This window comes from Bombus pyrosoma, linkage group LG1 (assembly GCF_014825855.1).
Source record: "Bombus pyrosoma isolate SC7728 linkage group LG1, ASM1482585v1, whole genome shotgun sequence".
NCBI lineage: Eukaryota > Metazoa > Arthropoda > Insecta > Hymenoptera > Apidae > Bombus > Bombus pyrosoma.
Genome location: NC_057770.1, coordinates 9,677,335 through 9,702,804, shown reverse-complemented (window position 1 = coordinate 9,702,804; position 25,470 = coordinate 9,677,335). Strand labels below are relative to the sequence as shown.

Here is a 25,470-nt window from a genome sequence, read left to right as displayed (position 1 = left end):
GTAATAAAAACTTTTTTTCGGCGCATCAAACGACTGTAGGCTCAGCGTGAAAGTCACTTACCTTTTCGTGCGGACAATTGCCAGATAATGCAGCGAGATAAAGGTAAAAACTGCTTCTGCGTGTTCATGGCCTTATCCGAGAGCCTCTGTAATCGGAAAAAGCAATATCGTAGAAATGTGGAGGATACAGTAAAACTTGCAATGAGAATTTTTCCATCTTTTCAAAAACCTTCGTAGCAAGCATTAGAAAAATCCCCACATAGTCGTTGTTGTCTAGTGTTATTGTATATGTTTTGTAAATTACCACGCTTTTTTATTTATGAAAAGCGACTAGTTAATCAGTGACTACCTTTTACTTAAATTGCACTATATCCTTTTTTCTAATCTCGATACTGTCTATCGTTAGTCAAACAGTAACATAAAAAATTAGAAGCACGAAGAATTATCACATGGATAATTTCAGTTGAAATCTGAATCTGAGATGACCGAGCGAAAAATCTGATCTGTAAAATCATTTATAGTATTTATCGAACCAAATAACGATTAATATAACAAGCAAACTATATATTTATCAAATTATTGTCACCACAAATATTCTAATAACGATTGTTCCATACTTGAATTACGGAATGAATATAAATACTGGACTATAAGTAGATAATAATGTAGCAATTAATAACAAAACGAACCGTACGAAAAATATTAAATATGGAACTTATATATGAAATACTCTACTTTGTAGTTCAAAATTCATTCAAATATTCGACGGTTACAGAACAAGCGAAGAACACGGAACGTTCCGTTCAATTTCTTCCTCTTATTATTTCCGCTTTTCACCTCATCTTTCTCCCGCTTATTGTGAGATAACGAGCTGGAACGAGCCCGATGAGGAATCAAATGGAATCGAGTCCGTACATTCAATTCGTGGGCGTTCTGCAGGATAGATCGTCTTCTTCTCGTTTTTTTTTTTCTTCCTTTTGTAACCCACCGCATCGTTTCTGCTCATTAGCGTAGGACTCCCATTCTTCGGTTTTCATCTACCGCTATCTCGAGATGATAGAAATTTAAGAAACGCATCACTTTAGAAATGGTTTTCGATATAGCGGCTTTAACTCTCCGCTGCTATGGATTATCATCGGCGGGCAGGGGTGAAGTCCTTATCGAGGAAATACAAGCTACGGATTTTTCACACTGCTAATTCGTTCAATTTAAAAAGTATGACTAATTATATTTCGAGCTTTGAAGTTCAAACGTGTGAAAGTTGTAAAACGATCCATGTTGAATGTTTGAATCGTAGTTTGATTGCCTCGGAGACGAAAGCGAAGAAACGGAAAATCGTTTTTATTTACGAGCAAGTCCCGCGCAGGATGAAGTTGTACACGCGAAATAGTGTGCGTATTTTCTGAAGTATATCGCAATTTGTCACTTTCACTTTGCAGATTGAGCATTTCTTTTTATGTTTCTCATAGGAACGCGTAGAAAAGTGCGCTTGAAATTTTCAAATACCTCTACAATCTTTTCTTCTCACTGACATTTGTATATTTTATCTTATTTAAACTTTTATAACATTTTTATATCATTTGCGTAGGGACATTTTGGTTTTGTAACACGTATGAAATATTTACTGTTTATTTCTAAATGAACGTTATTATGCGTGGAATGAAAAATTTACCAAATTGTAATAGACATTCAATGATTACGTAACGCTTTTGGTAATATATATATAAATACGAATAAACAAAAAATAATTTCATTTAATCAGCGAAAAGTATTTGTATCTGTTAATTTGATTTTTATTGTGTATGATCAGATTTTTATGCATGCATGGAAAATTTAACGGTACAAAAATTCGCAGATCTTTAAATATTCAAAGTAGAGTTCTCGTTATGATATTCAATAGGTGAAGTAACGAAACGAGGTTCACAATATCCAATTTTGTATGAATCAGAAACGTGAGGAGAATAATAAGAAATTTGTATTCTTACAAAAATATGTTTATCGTTCGCTGGATGTATCCTTTTCTCTGAAAGCATCGAACTTTGCGTTGCCACTTCAGTTTCAAACGACCCAGTTATTCGTTATGCAACGGTTAATTCTGGGCTCATTAAATGTTTGCGGTATTCATTTCTTCATTCTTACAGTATTTTTAAATTGATGCGGCGCAGTGTTTACAGTCGTAAAACTTCGATGACGTTTTCAAAGCTAACTGCTGTGTTTTCGTTGAAATCCTTCATCTCTGTCAGGCTGCTCTGTTCAATATTCTCTTTAAGCTCTTTAACGTACCAGCCTTTTCATACTCGTTTTCATCCTGAATTTTTCCTATACAGAAGTTTATTACATCCCTTCGTAAATCAAAGTTCTTGGTTTCCTATGGGATTAATCCTTTGCGCTCTTTATTATCTTTTAATAAAGACATTTTATGCTATTATGTCATCTAAGAAGTGTCCACTTTAGATAGGAATACTTGCAAAAGAGATTGTCTCGAACTTCCAAAATTTATTCCACTATAAAGATATCAGTATGAAGGTATAAGTATTTAGCTATATTCGTATGAAGTATTATTCCATCATAAAAATTTGTAAACACAGTAGCTTTCAGGTAATAGAATTTTAATAAAACTACGTGACCTTAAGTATGAAGAAATAATTCTTAGATACATGATAAAAATGGATCTTTCACCTAAAGAACTCTTTGCAACGGAAGTGGTGGAGATAGTCGTCGCAGCCTTGTAGCCATAATGACTTTGAAGACGCCGTTAATGGCATAGGTAAACTTTATTTACCTCCTTATAGCGGAAAGCTTCTGTAAGACGCTGAAATCTCGCGTAACCTGCAAACGAAAATCACAGGTTTATTTTCATTATTAGAAGAAAGAACGAAAAAATCGAATTTCCTGTTAATGTCGGTTTCCTTCTATGTTAACAATTATGTCGTAATGTTTTAATCATACAAAAGCTATCTGAAACATTTTAGTTCATAATTCTGACTCGAATGAAGGAAATTATTCTAAATGAGCTCATTACGTTTGACGTATGTTGCATGTACAACGTACTTATATCAATTTCTTTGTTAAATGTTATATATTAACATATAGATGGATTAATATTGTACTTCCATATCCGAGCGCAGAATATCTATGGATTGTTAACAATGTTTATCACACCTTTGGATATATTTCTAAAATAAGAAAATATTTTAGAATTATAGAAACAGTAATAATGATATTTTTTAAATTAAGGAAGTAATAGAAAATATGTTTTCCTTAAACTTGTGATGTGTCTATATATGACACGTGTGTATTATTTATTAATGCATTGTATAACAAAATCTATAGTCTCAGATTTAACATAAGTAAAGCAATATGATTTGTATAGAAATTATTAAATTAGCGTTGTTCTTAAAATTATGTACGATGAACATGGTATAACGCATAAAGTTTTCAAGTTTAATATGTTAGCAAAGCGGAAGAAAATACTGAACTCGTATACGAATTGTATACAACTAGCATACAACTTTTATGAATAGTTTTTAAAAAAGTTTCATTACAGCTCTCTTGTTCATATCTTTTTGCGCACTGCATGCCCGAAGAATTTGATCCCGTTTTGTTTCATTCTCCTCTACCTTTACTTATTGTGCATCTTTTCGCAAGTTCAGCGAAATTGTTCGTAGCGTGCGTTTACGTACACTATCAACCATAAACGTTTGGAAATAAGAATATTTTTTTACGTTCTTCTTTATAACGAACTTTTGTTTGAAGAATCTGGCAATATATATATTGCTATTTGGAAAATACAAAATAACTCCGGTCTTTTGAAATGAAAAAAATGATACTTAAATTTTACTTTACATTAATAGATTCTTTATTTGATTCAATTTCAGGTTACAGTTTTTTTATAACGTTAAAAATCGATCAACCTGTCGAACAGCTACCTTCTCAATGATTTCGAAGTCCCCTGTATAGCTACCTCTATTCGACAAGTTCATCTGAAACTGAAATATTTTTTTATGTATTACAATAAGAGCAAAATTGAAGTAAAAAATCGAAGCGTTGTAGTGGGTTTAAGAGCCATTTTTCAAATTGTTTTCATAAAAATATGAATTTGAACAAACATCCGCAGTGTAGCTATGGACAGGAGTAGGAAGAGAGCAGAGGACTGACAAGCTCTCGCTTGAACAACGTTGACATAAGGGTTGAAACGACACGGTCAGTTTTCCCAAGCGTGTGTTATGATCTCCGGCGTAAACTGCAACGTTAAGCCTTTGCATCAGTATTGTTCAAGCTTTGAGTCCAAGGAAAACGAGCATTCACGTGTACCATCTCTTCTGTCTAAAGAGCGAGATAAAGGGAGAGAAGTTGAAGGAATGGTTGAAGTCCTAAGCCTATTTTACGCTAGTAATAATTATTATATTTTTCTTAGTGATTTATTTATTTTAATTTTATTATATTAACAGCTATATATTTATTTTATTCCTTCAAGTATCCTTCTTTAAATTATATGTACACGTGAGTCTAATTATTAGACTGTGGTTTTTACGCCATTATGGGATATTTGAAAATGCAAAGACACACAGAATGCACATAATATTCAAAAATATATAGAATATCCTAAGTATGGTACTTATTATGATATTTAAGGTAATATCGTATATGATGTAATGAAATAGTACACATATTATTATTAAACTCCTTATGCTTCTTATTGTAATGATATGGAGCGATTTTTAAATTTAAATAGAATAGTTATTTCACTTCTGCTATTTATTTTCAAAAAATGCTACGTATATGATATATCAATTACATAGTGGAACGCTAGCAGGTAGCATAATTAGAATGGCAGGAAACAGATTTATTAATAGCAAATCGTTTACAAAATGGCTGTAATTTCTATTAATTTTACAAAGCTAACTACATATGTATGCCGCTTGATGATTACGTTATATATAATTACATATTTAATGATTACATTATAATATGTATATTCATATAAAAAGTTCAGATATATTATAATTAGCATGTGCCAATGAGTCTGTTCGGTTCAAATTCTCGCGGAATACACCTATAATTTACAATCTTTGATGTTAAAGGTTTTAGCCCCGTGTAAGTGCATTGCGACCAATCATTAAGTTAATGGATATCGTGTACTATGTGCTACGCTTGGTGTACCTCTTGTAATAGCAACAGCTTACCATAAAGTTACATCTGTTGGTAATACAACGTTGATTAACAAACTGACGTTGATAAAGTGCAGAAGCATACTCAATCTGAAATATCCGAAGAAAGCGAACATTTCATACGTTACGACTGGATATACAAAGAGCATATCGGTAACTCAAACGAGAATTTGCAAACTCTCAGCGCGATGGGCTTGAGAAATAGATCCTGCCGTAGTTTGATTAAACAATCTTCAGAATTTCAGGTGCGAAATATTCTCACAGCTTTCTCATGGTAGCTGCGCGCAGGGGTAGTTTGGCAAACAATGCGAAGTCTGCGTATAGAATTGAATAGGAGGATTGGATGCGCGTGTTGATTGAATGCTAGTTGTACGACGAAGTAAGATTTAAGTATGCTCGATGTGAATGTGGAGGATGATATAGGCGGATGTTTATATTACGTTAAGTACTACGTTTGTACTATACTATCTTTGTACTTGTATTATGCTATTTTTTATATTCAGAATAATTACGGTGTAAAGGACAAATTTCCATTTTGCTTACAATTCGTACATTGATTCTCACATCACGTTGAATTATTTCTTTTTCTGATTTCACATTTAATGAAAACTATTTTCTACAGTTTAATTAAATTTTATTTATATCATTTCATATATATTTCCAATGATCGTTACATTTTTACTAATATTTCATTTTACAATATAATAATATTAATTTACATTGCAAATAAATGGTACATATTTTACGTGTTTAATGAAAACAAAATGCCCCTAGTTTCGTATGTATTCGCCACTGTTATATTAGGATATACGAGAACCCATCTAAAACCAGAGGAAAAATGTTACGACAAATATGGCCAGTATGAATTTAATACTATTATGGCAGGGGTTGACAAATGAGACAGCGGCAGAAGGCCTTTCCTTCCCATCCTCGAACAGTTGGGCTGGATGATGATATAGAGGTCGACCTTAAAAACGGAATTTTTAAGACCAATATAGTATGAAATCCAGGCTTTCCGATTTTTAAGATTAAAACTTTATATGCTTTAATTTTTAAAGCTTTTGTTTGAATTCTAGCAAGAAAATCAATTTATTTATTTTCAACAAATGATAACTGCGACAACTAATTATGAACAGGCTTAGCCTGTTTCTTCTTTTCATAATTAAATTAACAATTTTTGGGACCTGCAAAATTATCTTTGACATGTTCTTACATTTAGGGCTTGCAGATAATCTAAATTTTAGTATTTTTGGTATTTTTAATTGTCACTATTACTTAATTTTCTTTTTCATGACTGTTCAGTATACATTCCACATTTTTAAGTATTTTTTTTATTTTCTCAAAAAATACTTCAATCTCTAGACTTCTTTATAGTAATTTTTAGCAACTATTGTATACGGATATAAATCTATAAAATTTGATTTTCATCTGTGTGGAAATATCATTGAAAAGTGGGGGATATTAGACTTAAATTGGAAATTATAAATATTCTTGTGACATGCAAAAGTCATTATAGAAGCGTAGCTCTGCTCCATCAAGAATCAATTTTCGCTCGTCATAAACCTCGAAGGCAGCAGCGCATAAATTGCATTTCGTCGTATAATTCAATGAACTACTGAAACACGCGAGAAATCCGATCAAAAAAATTCACTGGTCTGTACTAAGATTATAAGTTCATAACTTCTGTAGGAATTTTTTATCATCCTATTGCTGAGAGAGCGAAAAGGCAGAGAGTATGGAACAGTTTTAACATCAACGTACTATTGTAATTAGATTTTGGCGTAAGAAACAGTAAAATGTATCTGGAATATTACGAAACGATATGTTGATTTTACCATTTCTCATAGTATACGTTAATATTGTATCTCTTATTTTGTAAATCTACTTTTAATTTTACATAAATTCAAATACTATTTGTATCTTTGTGAGAAACCGCTTGTTCAATAATTAAAAAATCCGTTGAAGTGATATCACGTGCGTGTGTTAAATTATGTCTGTCGAAATAACCCAATCAAATCCTACCTCTATCTCTGAAAAGAATTAATCTATTTAATTACGAATGAGCTAACGAGATGATTAAAAAGCTGTCATTTTATTTAACAACCTAGTATTACGAAACGATATCGTGACATTGGTTGTTTAATTATTAAATCTTGTTGATTGGGTTGTTCTCCCTAGAGTAGGTATAGGTTTCATTTTGCACGTGCCGTGACAGGATTTAAAAACAGTGTCCGCATTGAAACATTTGCAAATTACATAATTAGCAATCTAATAGAAAGAAAAAAATGAATAAATTGATGTATAATCGTAAAGCTGTTTGATGACATTTATTGTAAGAATAATCGTCGAAACGTATAACGTAGAAATTTTATAGCGTTGATTTATGATATGATCGACCGTTGCTTGGCAAAATTTACGAATTGTGTTATTAAGCCCACCACTTTAATTACGCTGTGGATATGAAATTTTTATGGAAGTTTCATGGTACATGAACTGATGGAAAGCGCTAGGAAATCGTACGATACAATATTCCGTAGGGAGAGAAGATCTCACGAATTCAGATTCTGCACTTGAGGTTTGCCAGAATCTCGATGATTAATAAAATAATTCCATGAACATAGCTAGAATACCTTTACATTGGTGCTATAAAGGTTTACTTATGCAGTCTACGGAGCGGAATTTGCCTTTTCCTTGTAGACTTTTGGGGTGAATTCACGGGAGCAATAATATTTTACCTTACAGTATCATTAAAAAATTACTGGATATTTCTTTATTTTTGACAAGATGCATTAAAATTCATATATGCTAAATGTTTTATATAACATACATAATATATTTAGAAAAGGCTTATTATAAATTTCAAAAAATTTTCTTAGCATCTTATTTCTTATTATCTTATTTAGCATACATAATATTTCCACACAAATTTTCTGTGGCAATCGGGAAAATATTTTTGCGATTCACTGTATATAAAAGAAGTTTCCTTCTTTCTGATATACCTGATAATATTAACACTAGAACTACCACACCAGTCAAATTGACTGGTTTTACAATTTTATTTTAAAATTCCTACTTCATATTAAATTTTTTCCGCAATGATGTAATGATATTCGCAACGATAGCTAAAAGAATGATATAATGAATTTTATTTTGTTTTTTATGTATTTAAACTGAAAATAATTTTTTATCAAGGCTACTTATACCAATACCAGTCAAAATGACTGATACTTGTCAAAGTGTAAAAGGATCCTGCAATCCGTTTATCGAACTCCAATTAACCAGTTTTCTCGTTTTGTACAACTTCCCACACCTTTTTAAAATTTTTACTGCGTATCATTCAATATGATGATATCAGTCATCAGGAAAATTCCGGATCAATCGCTAGATCGCTAGATTCTAACACTAGAAATATCACACCAGTTAAAATGACTGGCTCTATAATTTTATAAATGTGTCAACCCTCATTTAGGGATCCTAGATGGATTAATAATACCAAAAATGTACTGCATAACACGGAATTGCTTCTGTAAAAAAGTAATAAATCGATAAATATAAAAATATTCTATTATTACGTATTTTTTTAAAGACCAGTCATTTTCACTGGTTTTGGTGGAAATAGCTTCGTGTTAACTATCGGTAATTCTAGTGTTAAGTTACAGCATCCAGTAATCGCATTACATATGTACTTACATTCAAAAGTATCTGAGCACTTGCACATTTTTTAAGAATATCATGCCACGGTTAAATTCATTTCTAGAAGCCAATATGCGATAATAAAACTGTCATTTACAATAGTAAAATATTGTAAAAATATTTTGTTGTTTGATAAGCTCTTTAGCTTCAAATTTCTTAATTTCTAAATTATATGTGAGATTTTAATAGTTTCTTTGTAGGTACTTAGCCTCATTAAGCTTAATAATTAATTTCACTGCTAATACAACACCTTGTATTAACAAGCCAAATAATTAAGTGCATTCCATTTGTTCATCATTTATAATATTTAAATAATTGTCGGTTGGATGTTTTACATTTCAGTTACATCATATCGCATTTCGATTTGGCGAACGATTGAATTAACAGATATATTTGAAACTTTAATTAAACTTTCCAGCGCCAAATCGAGTTGAAATACCTATACGTTATAAGCTCCTTTCTCATAGCACTCTAATTCAAACGAATGGATTTCAAAATTACCGTACTTACATTTATGACTATAACAGAATAACACATTTTAAGTTATTAAAACTTTATATACAGGGTGAGTCTTCCAACGTAACAATATCAAATAAATTAGTTTCAAAAGTTTAATAAAAAGAATCATAAATTACATAAGTGAACAAATATTTCAAATAAAAATTGAATACCATAGAAGGGAATATAATTTGATGTTATTAAGTGTTAATATTAGTATTAGTCTTTTTGCAGATAGACATGGAAAATACACATGACGGTCAACTTCGTTTTTTTTTTTTTTTTTTGTCTATACCAGAACCATTAGCTTCGAAGGTATTTTAATATACAACGTCTGGCTATAGGATTAGGATGACATGTAAAAACTTTCCTCTCCTGGCTACATCGTGAATAGCAATTTATCCTTGGTTACACAAATTACACTGTAATTTATAATAAATGGAAGATTACAAATACATAATAATATTATTAATACAAAATAAATACATGGAAGATTATATATACATAGCAATTAAATAATTTATTATGTACCATAGCACAAGCTGACAGAGTTGCACTTTTTAAGCAAGCATACTTCAAATTTCTTAAAATAGCTAGAAAGTATTAAAAGTTTCCAGTAATCCGTATTCTATAGTCAGTTATTGTATACTATTGGAACATAAAAAATGATTATAAATAAAAGAGAGTCAATACTACATGTACATACTACAATACTACATGAAATGATGAATGAGGAATACTGTGTGCCGATCTCGGATGAATCTCAATCTCTCGTCCTCTGTCCAATATCGCTGACGTGCGCACTCGTTACCCAGTTCATATAGAATCGACGGTTGTTCTTATCAGTCCTATAAATCGCGATGTGGACAGATCGGCTACTGACGAAATGCATGTGGTAATTTCCACATACCGTGAAAGAGTCCTCGTTTGTCATTTTTTCTTTTTGCCATCTTTAATGAGCACAACGAATTTTTTCACGTACGTAAATTAAACTGTAATGGTTCTATTCAGTGATCGTCACTGAAACTTTACGAATTTAACGTGGCTAAGCGATTAACAGATAAAAGGTGTTTTTTCTTCCTACTAAAGCAATTTTAATGTTTATGAAGGGATTACCTTATACGATATTATAGTATGCATTAAACATTATCAGATAAATTATAAGACAATGTTTCGTTATACTGTTGCTTATGAAAACGAGTAAATAAGTTTACATATTGTTGCAGTATCCTTGGAAAATAAAACGCCAAATGAGAGATAATCGAAGAAAGAAATTCACCTTCTGTAGTATTTTAATTAATTCAGTTCTTTATTTAAAAAATGCATTCATGACTTTTGCATTCATGAATTTTTGCATACAATGGATCATTTCACTAACGTATTCGTCGATGTATTGATAGGTTGGTACAGTGGCCACTATAGGTGTCCTTGCGAAGCGTCGATGCCCGGAAGTAGAAGCCGCGATCGCATTGAATCAATTTCGATGAATCGCTGGTGTGTTGCAAGTTGACGTTACAATTGTATAGATATGTACAATACACTCGCAACGCAGTGGTAGAAGGATTTTCTGATAAATTACAATCTTTGTCGTGTGGCAACAATATAGAGACGCGTATAATACCGTGTATGTTATAAATAATATTTTACAGTTTCTTACAGAAGCTTGTCTTTTAACAAGGCACAAATACCAACTAACAATTTACACAGTCTCTATACAGACATCTCATGTATGAAACTTTATATGTATATATAACCTGAAGTTAATTTTTATGAAAACTAACAAATTAATTTATTTATGATTTATTGTACGAATCTTCTAGGTGATATTATAATATATTAGTAAAACGTGTCTACTAGAAAAATTAGACAGTTGATTCATTTGCTAGCGTTTACTCGTACATATCATCGTGGAAAGCGTCGCATCGTTCGGATCGATAATTGAATTTTGAGATCTGATGACCACTAACGCAATTTCGAATTGGGAAACTTAGTCTAAAGTCCGTAAGCTCAGTCATTGTAGGTACCATTCAAGAGAGATGACGCAAATTATCGATAGGATCAATTAGCAAGTTAGCTAATTTCGTGCATGTAAATCCTACAAAACGGCTAGTATAAAGGCTAGTGTTGATAGTTGAAAGATTTATTGAATAATGAAATATCATTTTGTATACACTATATTATTGTGCGTCTGTTCATATTACATACATTTTGTACATTTTTGCATTTACCATAAATATATAAAGATTCGCGGTTTAATTGTATCGTTATCAATTAAACGTGAATTGAGCGTTACGATATGTTATAACAAGTTGTAACAATTGAATACGTAATGCCATAGCAAGAGATGAATTAAACAGAATTGATGCAATATTGAAAGTAATAGTCAGATAGAAAATGCTGCGAGTTATGCATACAACGGTTGCTATGCATACTTATGAATAACGCAGATATGCATAGTTATTCATACAGCCTGCATATGCATATAACGAGTTCATATTAAAAATTTCTTGGATACGTGTGAATGATTGTTTATAATACAACAAAAAATAGATAAGAACATCTCCCTGTTTCAGACACAAAAAACAGAAATATAGAAATTATTCATTTTAAGCAATACGTTTTAATAATTGACAAGTGAAACGATTCTTCCGTTAAGAGAAATAAAATAAATAAAACTGACAAATTAAATCTTGCTTTTTAAATTTCTTTAAAGTTATTGTTTCAGCTTTAACTAGTGATTGTACAAACGTTCGAAATTTCATATCGATCGGAAAACAAGGAATTACATTTTATTGCTTCTATTTGTTATTAAATTATCGTTTCGCCTCTCACTACCAGTTATATAAATATTTATCATTATACAGTGTAAGCCTGTACAGTGTTAAGCCTCCGAACTAATTAATTCTGACTTTTACCACTCGAAAGCTCTAATTATTCTAAATTTCTCAATAATCATGTAATTCTAAGAATTGCATGAGAAAGGTTACCTGGTTTAAAAGTAAAGCTCGCAATGCTTTAAAATACAAATGAAGCGAATGAGAAAAAAAGAAATGAGGAGATGCAAGGAAGAGGATAGGCAGGAGTACAAAATGAGGAGTTGGGGAGAGAAAGAGAGAGAGAGAGAAAAAAAGGTAGAGAGAATCAGGAAGAAGCGAAAGAGGAAGGATTCATCTAAACGAGCAGATCCGTAATCCTTTTACTGCTGTGCGATGAGAGGCTTTGACGCTGACGAGCTTAACGCTTTGCGACTTTCGTAACGGTGTCAAGCTGGTCTAAAAGACGAGTCGACTAGACGTCCTACCTTTTAGACGTTAAGGTCGTCTTATGCGACGAACGCTTTGTATTACTGAATGTCCTCGTGGTTTTTCTTTAACCAAAAATTAGTCAATGAAATCTTATTGCTTTCATCACAAAACTTTTGATTTTCAAGTTCATCGCCGATACGTCATACGTTACATTACAAGATACAGGAATTGCGACCGAATGACGTGTACCAGCATGCATGGAATGAACGATTCCTTATGAAAAAATAAGAAGAAGATATAGAATAAAATTTGTTCATTCTCGACTGAAATTTCGAGAAAATTGAGTTTGAAAATTTATCGAGTATACTTGAACATAGATAACTCCGGGCTGTATAGGAATAAGTAATAGACGGGATGTTATTTTACACGTGAAAATAAATCGAAAACGTAGAATAATATTTTTCCACAAGGTGCTTTGTTCCTGAGAAAAATAAATTAGAAAATTTATCATACGCGTATACTAGATCAATTTTTGAGCAGCGAATTTCTTTCTTTTCTTTTCTTTTTTTTTTTTTGTGAAAAATATCGATTTTCGAATATTTGGATTTGAGCAGTTATTATTTCTCGAAAAATAATTTTTTGCGTCGATCGTATATCAGATGATAGCTGTATATGTATAAAATATAATCCATTAGAATTTTTGACTTTGAGTGAACTAAAGGGCTAATAAAATCATATCAATCGAATTTTGCGGAGCGTTCTAGTTCACACGCAGTCCAAACTGCATTTTTCAGTAAATCGAATTGAAAAAATTTGTGTAACATAATAAAAGTACAATAAAAATGTATGAAAAGTTCCAGATTAATTAGTTTCATATTATTTGTAATAAAAAGTGCTAACGAATTGGTATCTATTACATAAAAAGTAAGATATGCCTTCCTAACTAAACATGTTTAAACCACTTTTTTAGGAGTGAAGTCTTTAACGAAAATTTCATTTGACATTTTTTACTTATTTTCGCATGTACAATGATCTTCTTGCGATTCTTCAAGCAACTTTAGGTATATGTGATAAATTTTTTAATTCGATTTTCTCGAAAACGAAGCGTTATATGAAAAAACTGTCTTCTATATTTTCTTCCTACTTTTTCATAGTGAATCACTTCGTATAGCAAATTGATTTTGAAGTTAATTGCTAATATATTATACGTTGAAGACATATAATAAAATATCATCACATTTAGTACGCTTTACGAAGATTTATTACTAATTTTTACTAATATTTGTCATTAAAATAACTAAATAATTGTTGTAAGAGTAATTGCTTGGTTCCATAACGATGGAAATTCTATATAAGTAGATACAAGTTGATGAATCATCACTAACTATACTAAATACACACAGGTATGTCAATCTGCAACATACATTTATGCGAGGAAAATTACGAAGAAAGTTACGGCTTGCAAGATAAATCACAGATTCTTTAACGTGTTTTTTAATATTAGAAGTTTCTTACAGGCTCTGCATATTTCTAAACCACGATACGAAAGTTTTCAAAATATATCGGAAATTTTTTATCATAAAGTTTGCAAGTTTCATGCAGTATGAAATATTATTACTCAATATCTGTATGCGAACGGAAAGTATTTTTATTTGGAGAAAAATATCAAATGATAAAGTACATATACGCTTGGAGAATTTTGTTAAAGTTACATAAATGCACATTTTGCATATGCGGCTTGGGAAATTTAAATCCAATGATAACAGCTATATATGAGTACATAGATAGATAGCCCGATTGAATAAATCACTTTGACATGACAGTTAAAAAGTTCGAATTTAATGACCCGGTTTGCAATTCGATTATCCAAATTTTTCCCTTCTTTGCGGGTATATAATTGAAGAAAATTTCCAGCAATTTAAACAAAAGCATGTAAATTTTCAATGAAAAACCAATGTAAATATAACAACGTTACGTGATATCACAGTTTCTCTGTTATATTCGTCTTTTCTCTGCTTCTTTCATCTTTTCTTTCTTTCAGTCAGATCTCACACCATTGTGTGCTTCTATCACAGTAACAACATCCAAAAATTCTATCATCAAATTGTATTATGCATTACATTTATATACATTATATCAAAGATTTTATTGTATAATGTTATAATAATCATAAAAACAATAGGAATACAAATGAAATGTACAAGGGTGGGAAGGCTAGTATTCAACAAGCTTGAAATTCACGCTTATTATGAACCCGTGATTATCATAAAATCATTAATATCTTTTAGAAAGAATTGATTCGTGAAGCATTTAAACGTTTAACGTAATATACATATATTACCGACAATGAGCAAGAGACGTTAAGTGAATTCATTTCATTTACATATTTCAGCTTGTAGCTCACGAGAGACGACTGTCAACTTCTGCCTCGCGAACAATGGCTGCAATGAGTTTAGGATTCATTGTTATGGTCACACCATGGACAATTCAGGAAGTCGTTGCAGCTTGTACCGGAAGCAAACCACCACCATTCCTCGACTTCCTTGCCACGTGGCTTGCGCTCTCCAACAGCTTCTGGAATCCGTTCCTCTATTGGCTGCTCAACAATCACTTTCGCCGTATTTCAAGGGAGATACTCTACACTAAGGTGAGTACGATCAATTACGTTTCACGTACGTAAACCCTATGGTTTACGTTTTCCACTTAACAAGCAGTCGTGAATATGGATATGAGTTCTACTGGAAGGTTCTTTCGCACTTGTTATAAATTTATTATATTTTTATTTAAACATATCGTGTTTCTTTTTTTAATGATGTAACTTTACATAATAATTAATGCAATAAGTACGATGTTTCTCATGTTTCTGATGTAAAACTTGTTTAATCATTGTTAACTATCTATCCTGGAGGGCGAGTGTACTTGTTCATACATAAATACGTCGAGCTTATCCCGCTCTGTTGATTTTTATGCCGTTTGCCGTAACTTGTACGCATACGCATTAAGTATCGATTTAGCTGTACACAAACCGGGTGTCTAAATAAATCAGTTGCTTTCATAAAGAATGTGTAGTACATATTTTTGTCAGTTTTGTAATTGCTTAAAATCATATTATATAATGTAGCAATCTTTTCTTTTTTATATATATAACTTTAGCTAGTTATATTTCATTGTGTTTATAATATTGCTTGGAAAATATTTTCATTCCATTACATTTTCAACTCTACACTGTATACTGCTATGTTATAGACATTTTCTAATACCAAAACATGAGCATGCACGTGGTCCGCATACCTCCTAGTATGTATAGCATGAAGGGTTTAAGAGAAGCGTTTAGCTAGCAGTTTTGTGTAATATCCAACTAAATTCGTACACGTGTGAACTTGTATTATGAAAATCGCCTGCAAAACCTAGAATATGTAAATTATGTGCTACAGTAAATTTGCGTATTGTGCAGGTATAATTAAAATAGATCTGACAGAAATACACGTATTAATAAATATTCTAGTAATTCTAATATAGATACGCATACATACATTCGATACATGGTAATAATGTGATTAATTTACGTTTAACTTGATAATAATTATTTAGCATTACAAATCATTTAGATATTAATTAAATAATAATGTAAAATTAGTAATTTTAGTCTATTTTTTCTTAACTTTTATTATACGTCTTTTTTAAATCATACTTGTCTCTCAGTTTTTACAAACTGTAAAGTACAAGTCACTATTTGTTCTTTCTACTCTCGTATTACTTACAAATCTCATGCTAGTATACTACGCTTTTTTATCTACTTTTTTATTTTTTGTCTCTGAAATGCAACACGTAATACACGAGTTAAACAATAATATGTAAAAGAAAAAAGAAATACGCAAGCATGCTTATACAAGGTACAACTTATACACGGAAATCGGAATTCTGAAACGTTTGTCATCGTTTATTATAATAGTATTATCACTATTAAGCTCTAAAGCTATAGAAACATATGCTTCATTCAACGATACTTGCTGTCATATACTGACGTTTTGCTAGCATTGCATGTGAATCTGATAATCCAACCAGTATTGGTTTACTGGTTGGTGGTTTCAATGACGTTTAGGCTTGCATAAGTTCGGTTTCTTAAATAAGAAAAGGTTCATAAGAATTTTAAATAATATACCAGTAAAATGTGCAGATTTAAAACAAATTCCTTTATATATATATAGTTATAGAAAATGAGAAACTTAAAAAATTGTTAAAATAATAATAACAATAATTTTGCGAATATCGCTGGTAAATGTCAAGTTCGAGTACTGTGAAAAGATAAGAAGTTGTGGCGACATTGAGGTTGCACGAAGAGAAGTAGGTACTCCGCTCGTTCCATCCGCTTCGTCTAACTTCACCGTTAATGCTCATCCTTGCACCATGATATCCAATAAATTATTGCTCACACATATACACCATATATATATATATTGAATGTGTAATTGATAGTAATAAAAACATATAGATTAATTTAAAACAAAAATGATAAATAACAATTTAAGAAGAAATTGAAATATTTCAAATATTCCAGTAAGTTTATTCCATTGAAACAAATAATTATCATATCATATTCATATCATATCATATTCAAACAATTATCTGATAGCAATAATTTTTTCGTATTTTTAATAATTAAATGAATAACAACGTGTATAAATGACATATACAGAATGTACACATACATTAAATCGTAATAAATGTATATAGAAATGATACTATATAAAGATAAAACATTTCCATTTGGTAGATGGCCTAAGAGTTTTAATCTGTGTATTATTTCAATTTATCATAAATTATTGCACGATTATTCAAAAGATTTATTCAGCGTATCTTCGCTGTAAATATCTCGAGGGTTTCGCATTTCGTACGATATGCGATAAAATTTGGTCTTTCACGCCCGAATGTGAGAAAATAACGGTAGAGTGGTTACGGTAAAAACGTTGTGGCACGATAAAACGTTACAGAAAACATAAGATTTATTTGATCCAATAGGCGTTAGGTAGAATGGCCCGTTTCCAATACTTTCTGCAATTTAACGATCCTTTCTTCTCCTCGGTGCTTTTCATCCTTTTCCCTTGCTGTTCACTGATTCAGCATGTCCCCGAGATACGTTATGTTGACCCTCACGGTAGCGGTCATACATCTCCGTGCTTCGACTTTACAGCCCATGAATTCCGAAAAGCTCGTTGGTGTCCCGTAAATTTTAATCTTCTGGAAACGCTTGTGTTCCTGTCCGCCACTAGCTTGCCTGTTATCGTTTAGTACAATAGTTAATTCATAGTTGATTGTTGATTTCTGTGCATCGAAATATGTGTCTCCATTTCGATTTGACTTGTTTGTGTTCAGCATGTTTGTTAGCATAGTGGATTGGAAGAGAACGTGCACCACAGATTATGTTTTGTTTCTTGGAAATTTTATTGCTACATTTTTGAAAATATTAATTTACAATATTTTTAATGCAAGGATTAGAGTAATTACGTTTATATGAATAAATGTCAACATTTAGAAAGAATTAATTTAAAGAAGAAATTATACTATCTGTATCGTTATGTAAATTACATCCAAATACATTTATGTAACACTGTCGTTTTCTTGCTGTTAAGTTATAGCGTTTGAATATTGGAGCCAATATCGGCGCATATTTTACACCAGTTTCAATGCGTTCGTGCAATTCGTCATTCTTAATTACAGATGAACGTGATCTGTCGCGTAGAGATTTATCACATCCGTTAAATCGTTTCAATTATTTTTGTGCTGTTCTTTCATAGATAGAGCTTGTTCCAGAAAGAATAAGAATATTTCGATATGTGGTGAAATGACAATCGTGTAATATTTTCTGTATGTTTGATCAGTTTCCCAAATCAATTCCAACGAAGAAGAAGGCTCGGACGAAAGACTTTCATATAAAATATTTAAAACTAATTTTCTTACGTAGAATAACTTTCTCCCCGGTTTTACTATGATTACAAGAATTCGTGCATATATATAGAGCAGTTTTTTAATTCATTGAATTTATTACCACATCGTACCGAAAAATATCCACGTATTCTTATGGTCAGGCAATTCGCGTGATTTGAATACCATTAAAACTTTTCTATTGAAATACGTTCACGCCGCTGATTTTATTAAACGAACAGAGAATAGCAAAAGTTTTGACTGGTTCTATTCTATATGTATCACACGGATGAAGAATCTTGCCAATTTTCCAGTAATAATCTCGTACTAATTTATGAAAAGCATATAAATTCGAATTTTTCATCGTATGATATATTAAAAAATCTATCAAAGAAATATGTCAAAACGTATTTCACATATTAAACACGATAAGTAAAAGATACAAGTTCCAACTTTATAATACCCATCAAGTGGCTGAAAATGTACTTTTGATCTATCGATGACGGGTCGTCCTGTTCTTTTACACCATTCCTTATCAGGATAGTATAAGGTCGTTCAATTTGGTCCTGGCGTACAAGGATGGATGCTTTTTCCCGCGGGCAAGCAACGTCGACAACCTTTAAGACAGAATGAGAAGGAACGATAGTGGTGAGAGTGTAAGTTCGTATATAGGTTCAGCTTTTATACAGAAGCTTATTGCCATACTCCTCTACATTCATAGAATATCCCGCTGCAAGTCCATCGTCCACAGAACTGCGGCTTCCGTGTCCACCAATTTTTCTCTGCTCAAGCACGTTGATATATGTCCGTATAGAGAACGAGCAGAGAGACTCTCGTGCTGACCTCTTCATCGCGCAAAATCTGATTTTAAAAAATGGCATCTTATTACAGCCAGGTAATTATTAGCAGACACGTTTGGATTCAATTTTGTAGTAACTACTGAATATGGTGATTTTACTCGAGGAAGGAGATCTGCACACAGCGAATTACAAAAGTATTTGAACAATTATTGTAGAAAATCGTTGCATATGTATCATGTGTGCTATATACATACGTTTCTAAAACGTTAATGTCTTGATCTTCAGATTGTTTAGTTTCTAAACTATGAAGAAGGTTCTTCAAAATTGATTTAAAGATTATTTTATTAAGGTGCCGATACCAAACGAAATGTATACTATTACTGAATCTTTTAATAGGTAACTTCAATTTATAGTCTTGTAAAAAATGAATACTGTTCGTGGATATTAATTAGTTTGTATATTTTGGTAAAAGTTATATACTGTTGGCATAAATTCAGCGAAACAGATTTGTTTAAAGTTTCAATGAAGCTAGTACATGTATGTGTTATCTGATGTGGTATAGCATAGAAATTGTGGGGTCTTATTTCTTTGAAGTGACTAGACAAATGATCACGGTCACTTGTATTCGATAGAGAGAGATGTTAGGGAATTTCCTAGTTCTAGAATTGTATCGTCGTAAAATCGATCTCAAGGGAGACATAGTTCTAGCAAGATGGAACAACAGCTCATACTGCCACAGCACCCTTGATAGTAATTCGAGGAATCTCTTCAGCTTGTGCAATTATCAGCAGAGAAGACGTTTTTCTTACTTGTCAGTAAGATTTATTTGCATTAAAATTGTTATAAAATTCAAGCATACATTAAAAAAGCCCGTAACTACAGTCGCAACATTTGAAATCCCAAAATCTCGGAATCCTTCGAAACTCAAACTTTGTTTGTATGATATATATATATTATATATATGTTATGTATATATCATGTATATTCATGCAATTTAAAATATTCTGAAACATTAGTTAAGTATAGCAACGATTAATGAATCATCCTAACGATTATGTCTCGTTAATGTATATATTTATGCTCATTGCCAGTGAATGTGTTATAAATAACGTCAAGTTCCAATTAAATTATCCTATAATTAATAATAACTCTGAAAACTAAAGTTTAATGATCCTAATAAATTGCATATTATTATCTTCCTACGCGAATGTAAAATTTAATTTATTTACTTACTGTTAACCCAACTAATTCAAACAGCCTTTCCTTGAATAAATTGCAACTTTGAAGTTTCTCATCTTAAATGTTAATAAGCAATATGAAACTTCAGATTAATTAGTTTTATAGCGTAGCTATTTTCCTTTTAACGATGATACGAGGCAGAAGCTTTATATTATCTTTGTACAAATTTTTTGTACAATCATCTGATTATTTTATTTATTTATCTTAATACTATTAATCCGTGTTTCTATTAGAGATCACTTTTACTAAAGATGCCAATCATGATATTCCGACAAAAAACAAAAAAAAAAGTACATAATTTCTGGTATATAATCCCATGCCATTGTAATCTCGTCACATTTTATACCGTATGATCTCTTTTTTGTACGCTCGAATAATTCAGTCTAGAAAGGGAATTAGTTATGATGTTCTTTATCCCTCTGTAGTTACAGAGCCAAACACTTTAATCTTGGTGCTTGTTTTCAGAATTGTCCACTTTGCATGGGAATTCGTATATATTTATAGTCACATTTATATAAGCGGTATAATCTGTTTCACGTGATAAATCATGTTTGCACTTTATCTTCCAGCACAGTAAATTCCAGTCCAATCTTTTCAACGATAATGCGTTTAAATGTTTTCACGTTATATTTCCGCGAATATCATCACCTGTAATTTATCACCGTTTTCTATAACGCTATGATAATAAATTACTAGATGAAAATTAGTGGGGCGCCAGACATTAATTTCTCACGAGCTTATTTATATCAATGAATTTTAAGCCATTAGTATTGGAAAATACGTTATTCTGCATTGAATCGAAGAAATATCAAGACATTTGACTGAGCCATCCTTTTGTTCAAATCACGTCAGAAACTTAGCTTTTGAAACTATCCTTTAACCTGATAAAGAGTAACATTGAACATTCTTCCTTCGCATTTTTAAACATTGTCGTTTGATTGAAAGCGATATTTGTGCAGTGAAATTTTTCCAAGATATGTAATGATTTCCAAATTACGAATTTTCCATACTGAATACATTCTGAACAACCCAATATAGTAACGTAGTTGTTAGAAAGATATGGGAGCTTTAAATATTTATCTACAACCCCTGCTCAAATAAACGAAATTTAGTCTTTTTGAAGTACAAACAAAAAGATATTAATTCTATTATTAAAAAATTTTATTTGTCAGTTATGTTTTCGTATTAGTTCAAAGTCTCTACTGTAAATATTTCGTTTGTACATATTCAACAGCGATTGACGTGTTGTGTGATCACGGAGCTTAAAGTCTTGTTCATCCTTGCTTTGGACTAATTTGCCAAACTAGTAGCACTAGATCTCTGTTAGTCTCTGAGTTATTATAGTAGTATGTCCGCAGGATATTCGCAGATACAGGAGAACTAATGTCCAACTATATCGCCGCATATCTTCGCTAAAATTGTATAAAAACAGCAAACTATGTGATTTTTTTTATATCAGATAAGTAAATTAGTCGAATTCGTTTAACAAAGAATCTCATTGGAAATTTGATTTGTAATTGCAGAAATTGTTAATGGTTCGTAACTATTTCCCTTTCGTCACTCTCTGTATAATTAAAGATTATTTCGATGCTAAGATCAAAGTTGTCACTGTTATTGTACGAATTTTTAATGATAGGTTCGAGAAATTTCATTTGAAGTTTGGAAAGTTACGAAAGCATTTCTCTTTTCTTATATTAATTCACCTGTTCATTTTTAATAGTGGAAATTCTAATAAACGAGGAAAATTTTCCGGGGTCCCTCTTAGTAGTATTTTGTACTCCTGAGGGTGAACAATGTACTCTGGAACAAAATGCTTCCCTGTAGGAACATTTGTCCATCAAGGGTTGGATATATCACGCGCTCGTGTTCCGGTCAATGGTAATTAGCGAATCCACTAATCCACAATGTTCATTTACGTGTGTGCACAATTCTCTATCTGAAGAATACAATTTGTACTACCATAATCGTTTCGAAATACTAAACGAGATATTAAACGCTCAACACTTTTGCTAATATGATGATAAAATAAAGTGAATAAAATTGATATTTTAATTTTACTTCTTGAAAGTAATATAGGTTCCTTTTTATGAAAATACATAACTTGAAGTTTTGTTTTAAATATAATTTGATTTGAGAGAAATTGAAGTTTCAACTTCACGAGGCAAACTAAAGTTTCAAACAATTTTCTGCTTATATTTTCCAATACTTGGTTCAATGAACAATTAACTCCACCTATATTTGACATTGTTAAGTAAGTCTAAGTTAAATCCATTATTCAAAAGCATGGTTCAATAATTCCCATGTTGAGCGTTAATAAGTCACTAAAAGTGCTTGATGATTCGATCAAGAAAGACGAATATCACAGGTTATAACTTTTTGTCTACTTCAAAGAAAAGAAATCGCGATAGTCGATACTTACATTGCCTGATCTTCAGCCATATTAACCTTTGTTGGCGAATTCACACAGAAAACTTCATGCATTATTGAAGAAGTTTCAGTATTTTACTTCGACCATTCAGAACGTAGCTGAACTATGAGACTCGAATATAAAATATTATGGTTTTCAAACGTTCTGGAATTGATCGGGGTATCATGTTCCAATTATATAAATTGGATCGACGTTATCAATTATGTTATAATAAATGTGAATAAAATAACTTAAATTTTTCAACTTCATAAACTTATGTTACAAAACAACGATACGATAGAAAACAGAATTTTAAAACCATAGATCTCAATAAAATTTCAATGAAATATTTCAATCATAAATCATTAAATGTTAATTCAATTCTTGTAATTATAGGTACAATACAACACAATACAATGCAATATAATAATTTCCTTCTTTTCAATGTTTAACGATAAATTTCATATAAACGTATGTTTTCGTCATCACATTCTTCTCTAATTTAGCATTTTTAATAGAGCGTATCACTGATTTGAATTTTCCTTGTTTATACGCAGGTACTTTGTAGGCCAAAACCGTTGGGACCGAAACAGCATTGTTGCGCTACTAGCACAGGTGGTCTTGATGTTTGCAGTATAGGAGGAGTTGACTTATCAGGTATGGCTTCAATTTAATAGAGAATATAATTCGATAGTAGCAAAACTATATCTATATAATGTTATGTCGACACATTGCAAGTGAAAATATATATTAATTATATATTAAATATGTATTAATTTAAAAATACTTCCATAGATTAAGTAAATGCATATATATTAAAGATCTATGATGGCGTGAAACTTTATTGAAAGGGAAGTGGTTTAGTTTAAATACTATTTCATTTTCTCCCTAATAGAATTTCAATTTTAAATGTCTTGAGACATTACCAAAAAATTGTTCATACAACAAACTTTCTCCGTAATTATGCAGTTTATTTCGATGTACAGTAAAATGTATGTAAATGTACAATCGTAAAGAACGTCTATAGAATCTCGTATTGCCGTATGAATAGAGCCATTCACGGAGAAAGCTAGAAATTTTAGTCAGTGGAACTTCATTTATTGAAACAAAATTTTAGTCGGTGCCCGATTAAACGAACTCCTATTAGCTGAATAAGTAAATATAAATTTTAGTTTCTATTATTTAATGAGAAATTATACTGAAGAGAATTATGCGATTATAGGAATTCTCCAGTTACATGAAATGTTTAGCCCCAAAGGGTTCAAATAAATGGGCTTCTACTGTAACGTATATTTCAAAGACGAAATTACAAGCTACAGCTACAGTAAAGATTTATTACATTCTTTCATTTATAATCATGTTACGCAATTTGCTTTTTATATCGCCGTATCGCTTGTATAAAGTGATATTTGCAGCTTTTGTTCGCAGCGATATACTGTTTCCAGCTTTTTCTTATCCGACGTACTACTCTTTTTTACTTTCCTCTAGTCTAACGTAATAGAATTTACCCCTCAACGACCTTGAATAGACAATTACTATTCTATTTACAGTAGAGTTTACGGATATTGAGCAATTAGGGTCTTTTGTTGAATAGCGATCAAGGGGATAAAGTGCTCTTCCTGCTTTTCTCTATTCAACGTGTGCTTCAACATTTCTCATTTAACATTGAAATAAACTTCTGGGAAGAAAGATAAAAATAAACACGTTCTGGGATAAGAATTATTTTATTAAATGTTCAAAATCGTGTTACTGTACTCTTAAGAATTTATAAAGGAAGCTTTCACAATCATTCTAGTTTACGTGAATGAAATAAATAGAAAATATTTACAAAATATACAATATTCCCAACAAAATACGCTATCCGTTTAGGGTTTTACACGATTATCCGTGTAAAGTGGCTGCTTAAAACTGCTTTCTGTAAATTACTCCATCATCCGTCATTTGCATATCTCATGCATCCACTGGACGTAAGTACAGAAATTTAGGTGCGTCTCCTATGCCATTTAATTTATCAATACATAACTCTACACACGGACAAACGAAGTATTTTGATAATACAGTGAATTTTATTCCTTACGTTGGGATTTCATTCCTAAAAGCTATCATTCAAATGAGTCATGTTGATCGTACCGTGAATGAAATTTCACACCGGTATACCTGTTTTATTTTACGGTATAGCAAAGCCAAATAAGTGAAATTAAACGCTTTACTGTTGTTCCATATCGAACAAGAATCGTTTGCATATTGAAATAAAATTCGCACAGGATAAAGTTTAAAAACTAATAAATGAAAGTGTTTTGATTTTAGTGTTAACATTCGAAATATTAATATCAATTATTCCGCACTCAGTGAATTCCTGGCTAAAATGTTTCTGTGGATCTGTACGCCATGTGTTTATTCGGAAAACGGCATTTAAGTCACGTGTATGTAATTGCCCGCCGAGTGACAAATATTCAGCATCCGTTGAATGCAAAATATGTGAACCACGTCCTATA

General features: G+C 31.4%; 1 protein-coding gene across 11 annotated transcripts in view; it reads left to right on the top strand.

The window, feature by feature from the left end:
• LOC122565886 (trace amine-associated receptor 9) overlaps window positions 1–25,470 on the top strand; it is a 96,921-nt gene that overhangs the window by 59,508 nt on the left and 11,943 nt on the right. For all 11 annotated transcript variants that reach the window (XR_006316307.1, XR_006316308.1, XM_043722441.1 and 8 more), the window contains 2 exons: window positions 15,000–15,254; window positions 23,533–23,632. Coding sequence is in view for 9 of the 11 variants with exons in the window: in XM_043722441.1 (XP_043578376.1) it covers window positions 15,000–15,254; window positions 23,533–23,632 (355 nt within the window). In the remaining 2 variants the exon portion in view is untranslated. The remainder of the gene's footprint in view (window positions 1–14,999; window positions 15,255–23,532; window positions 23,633–25,470) is intronic.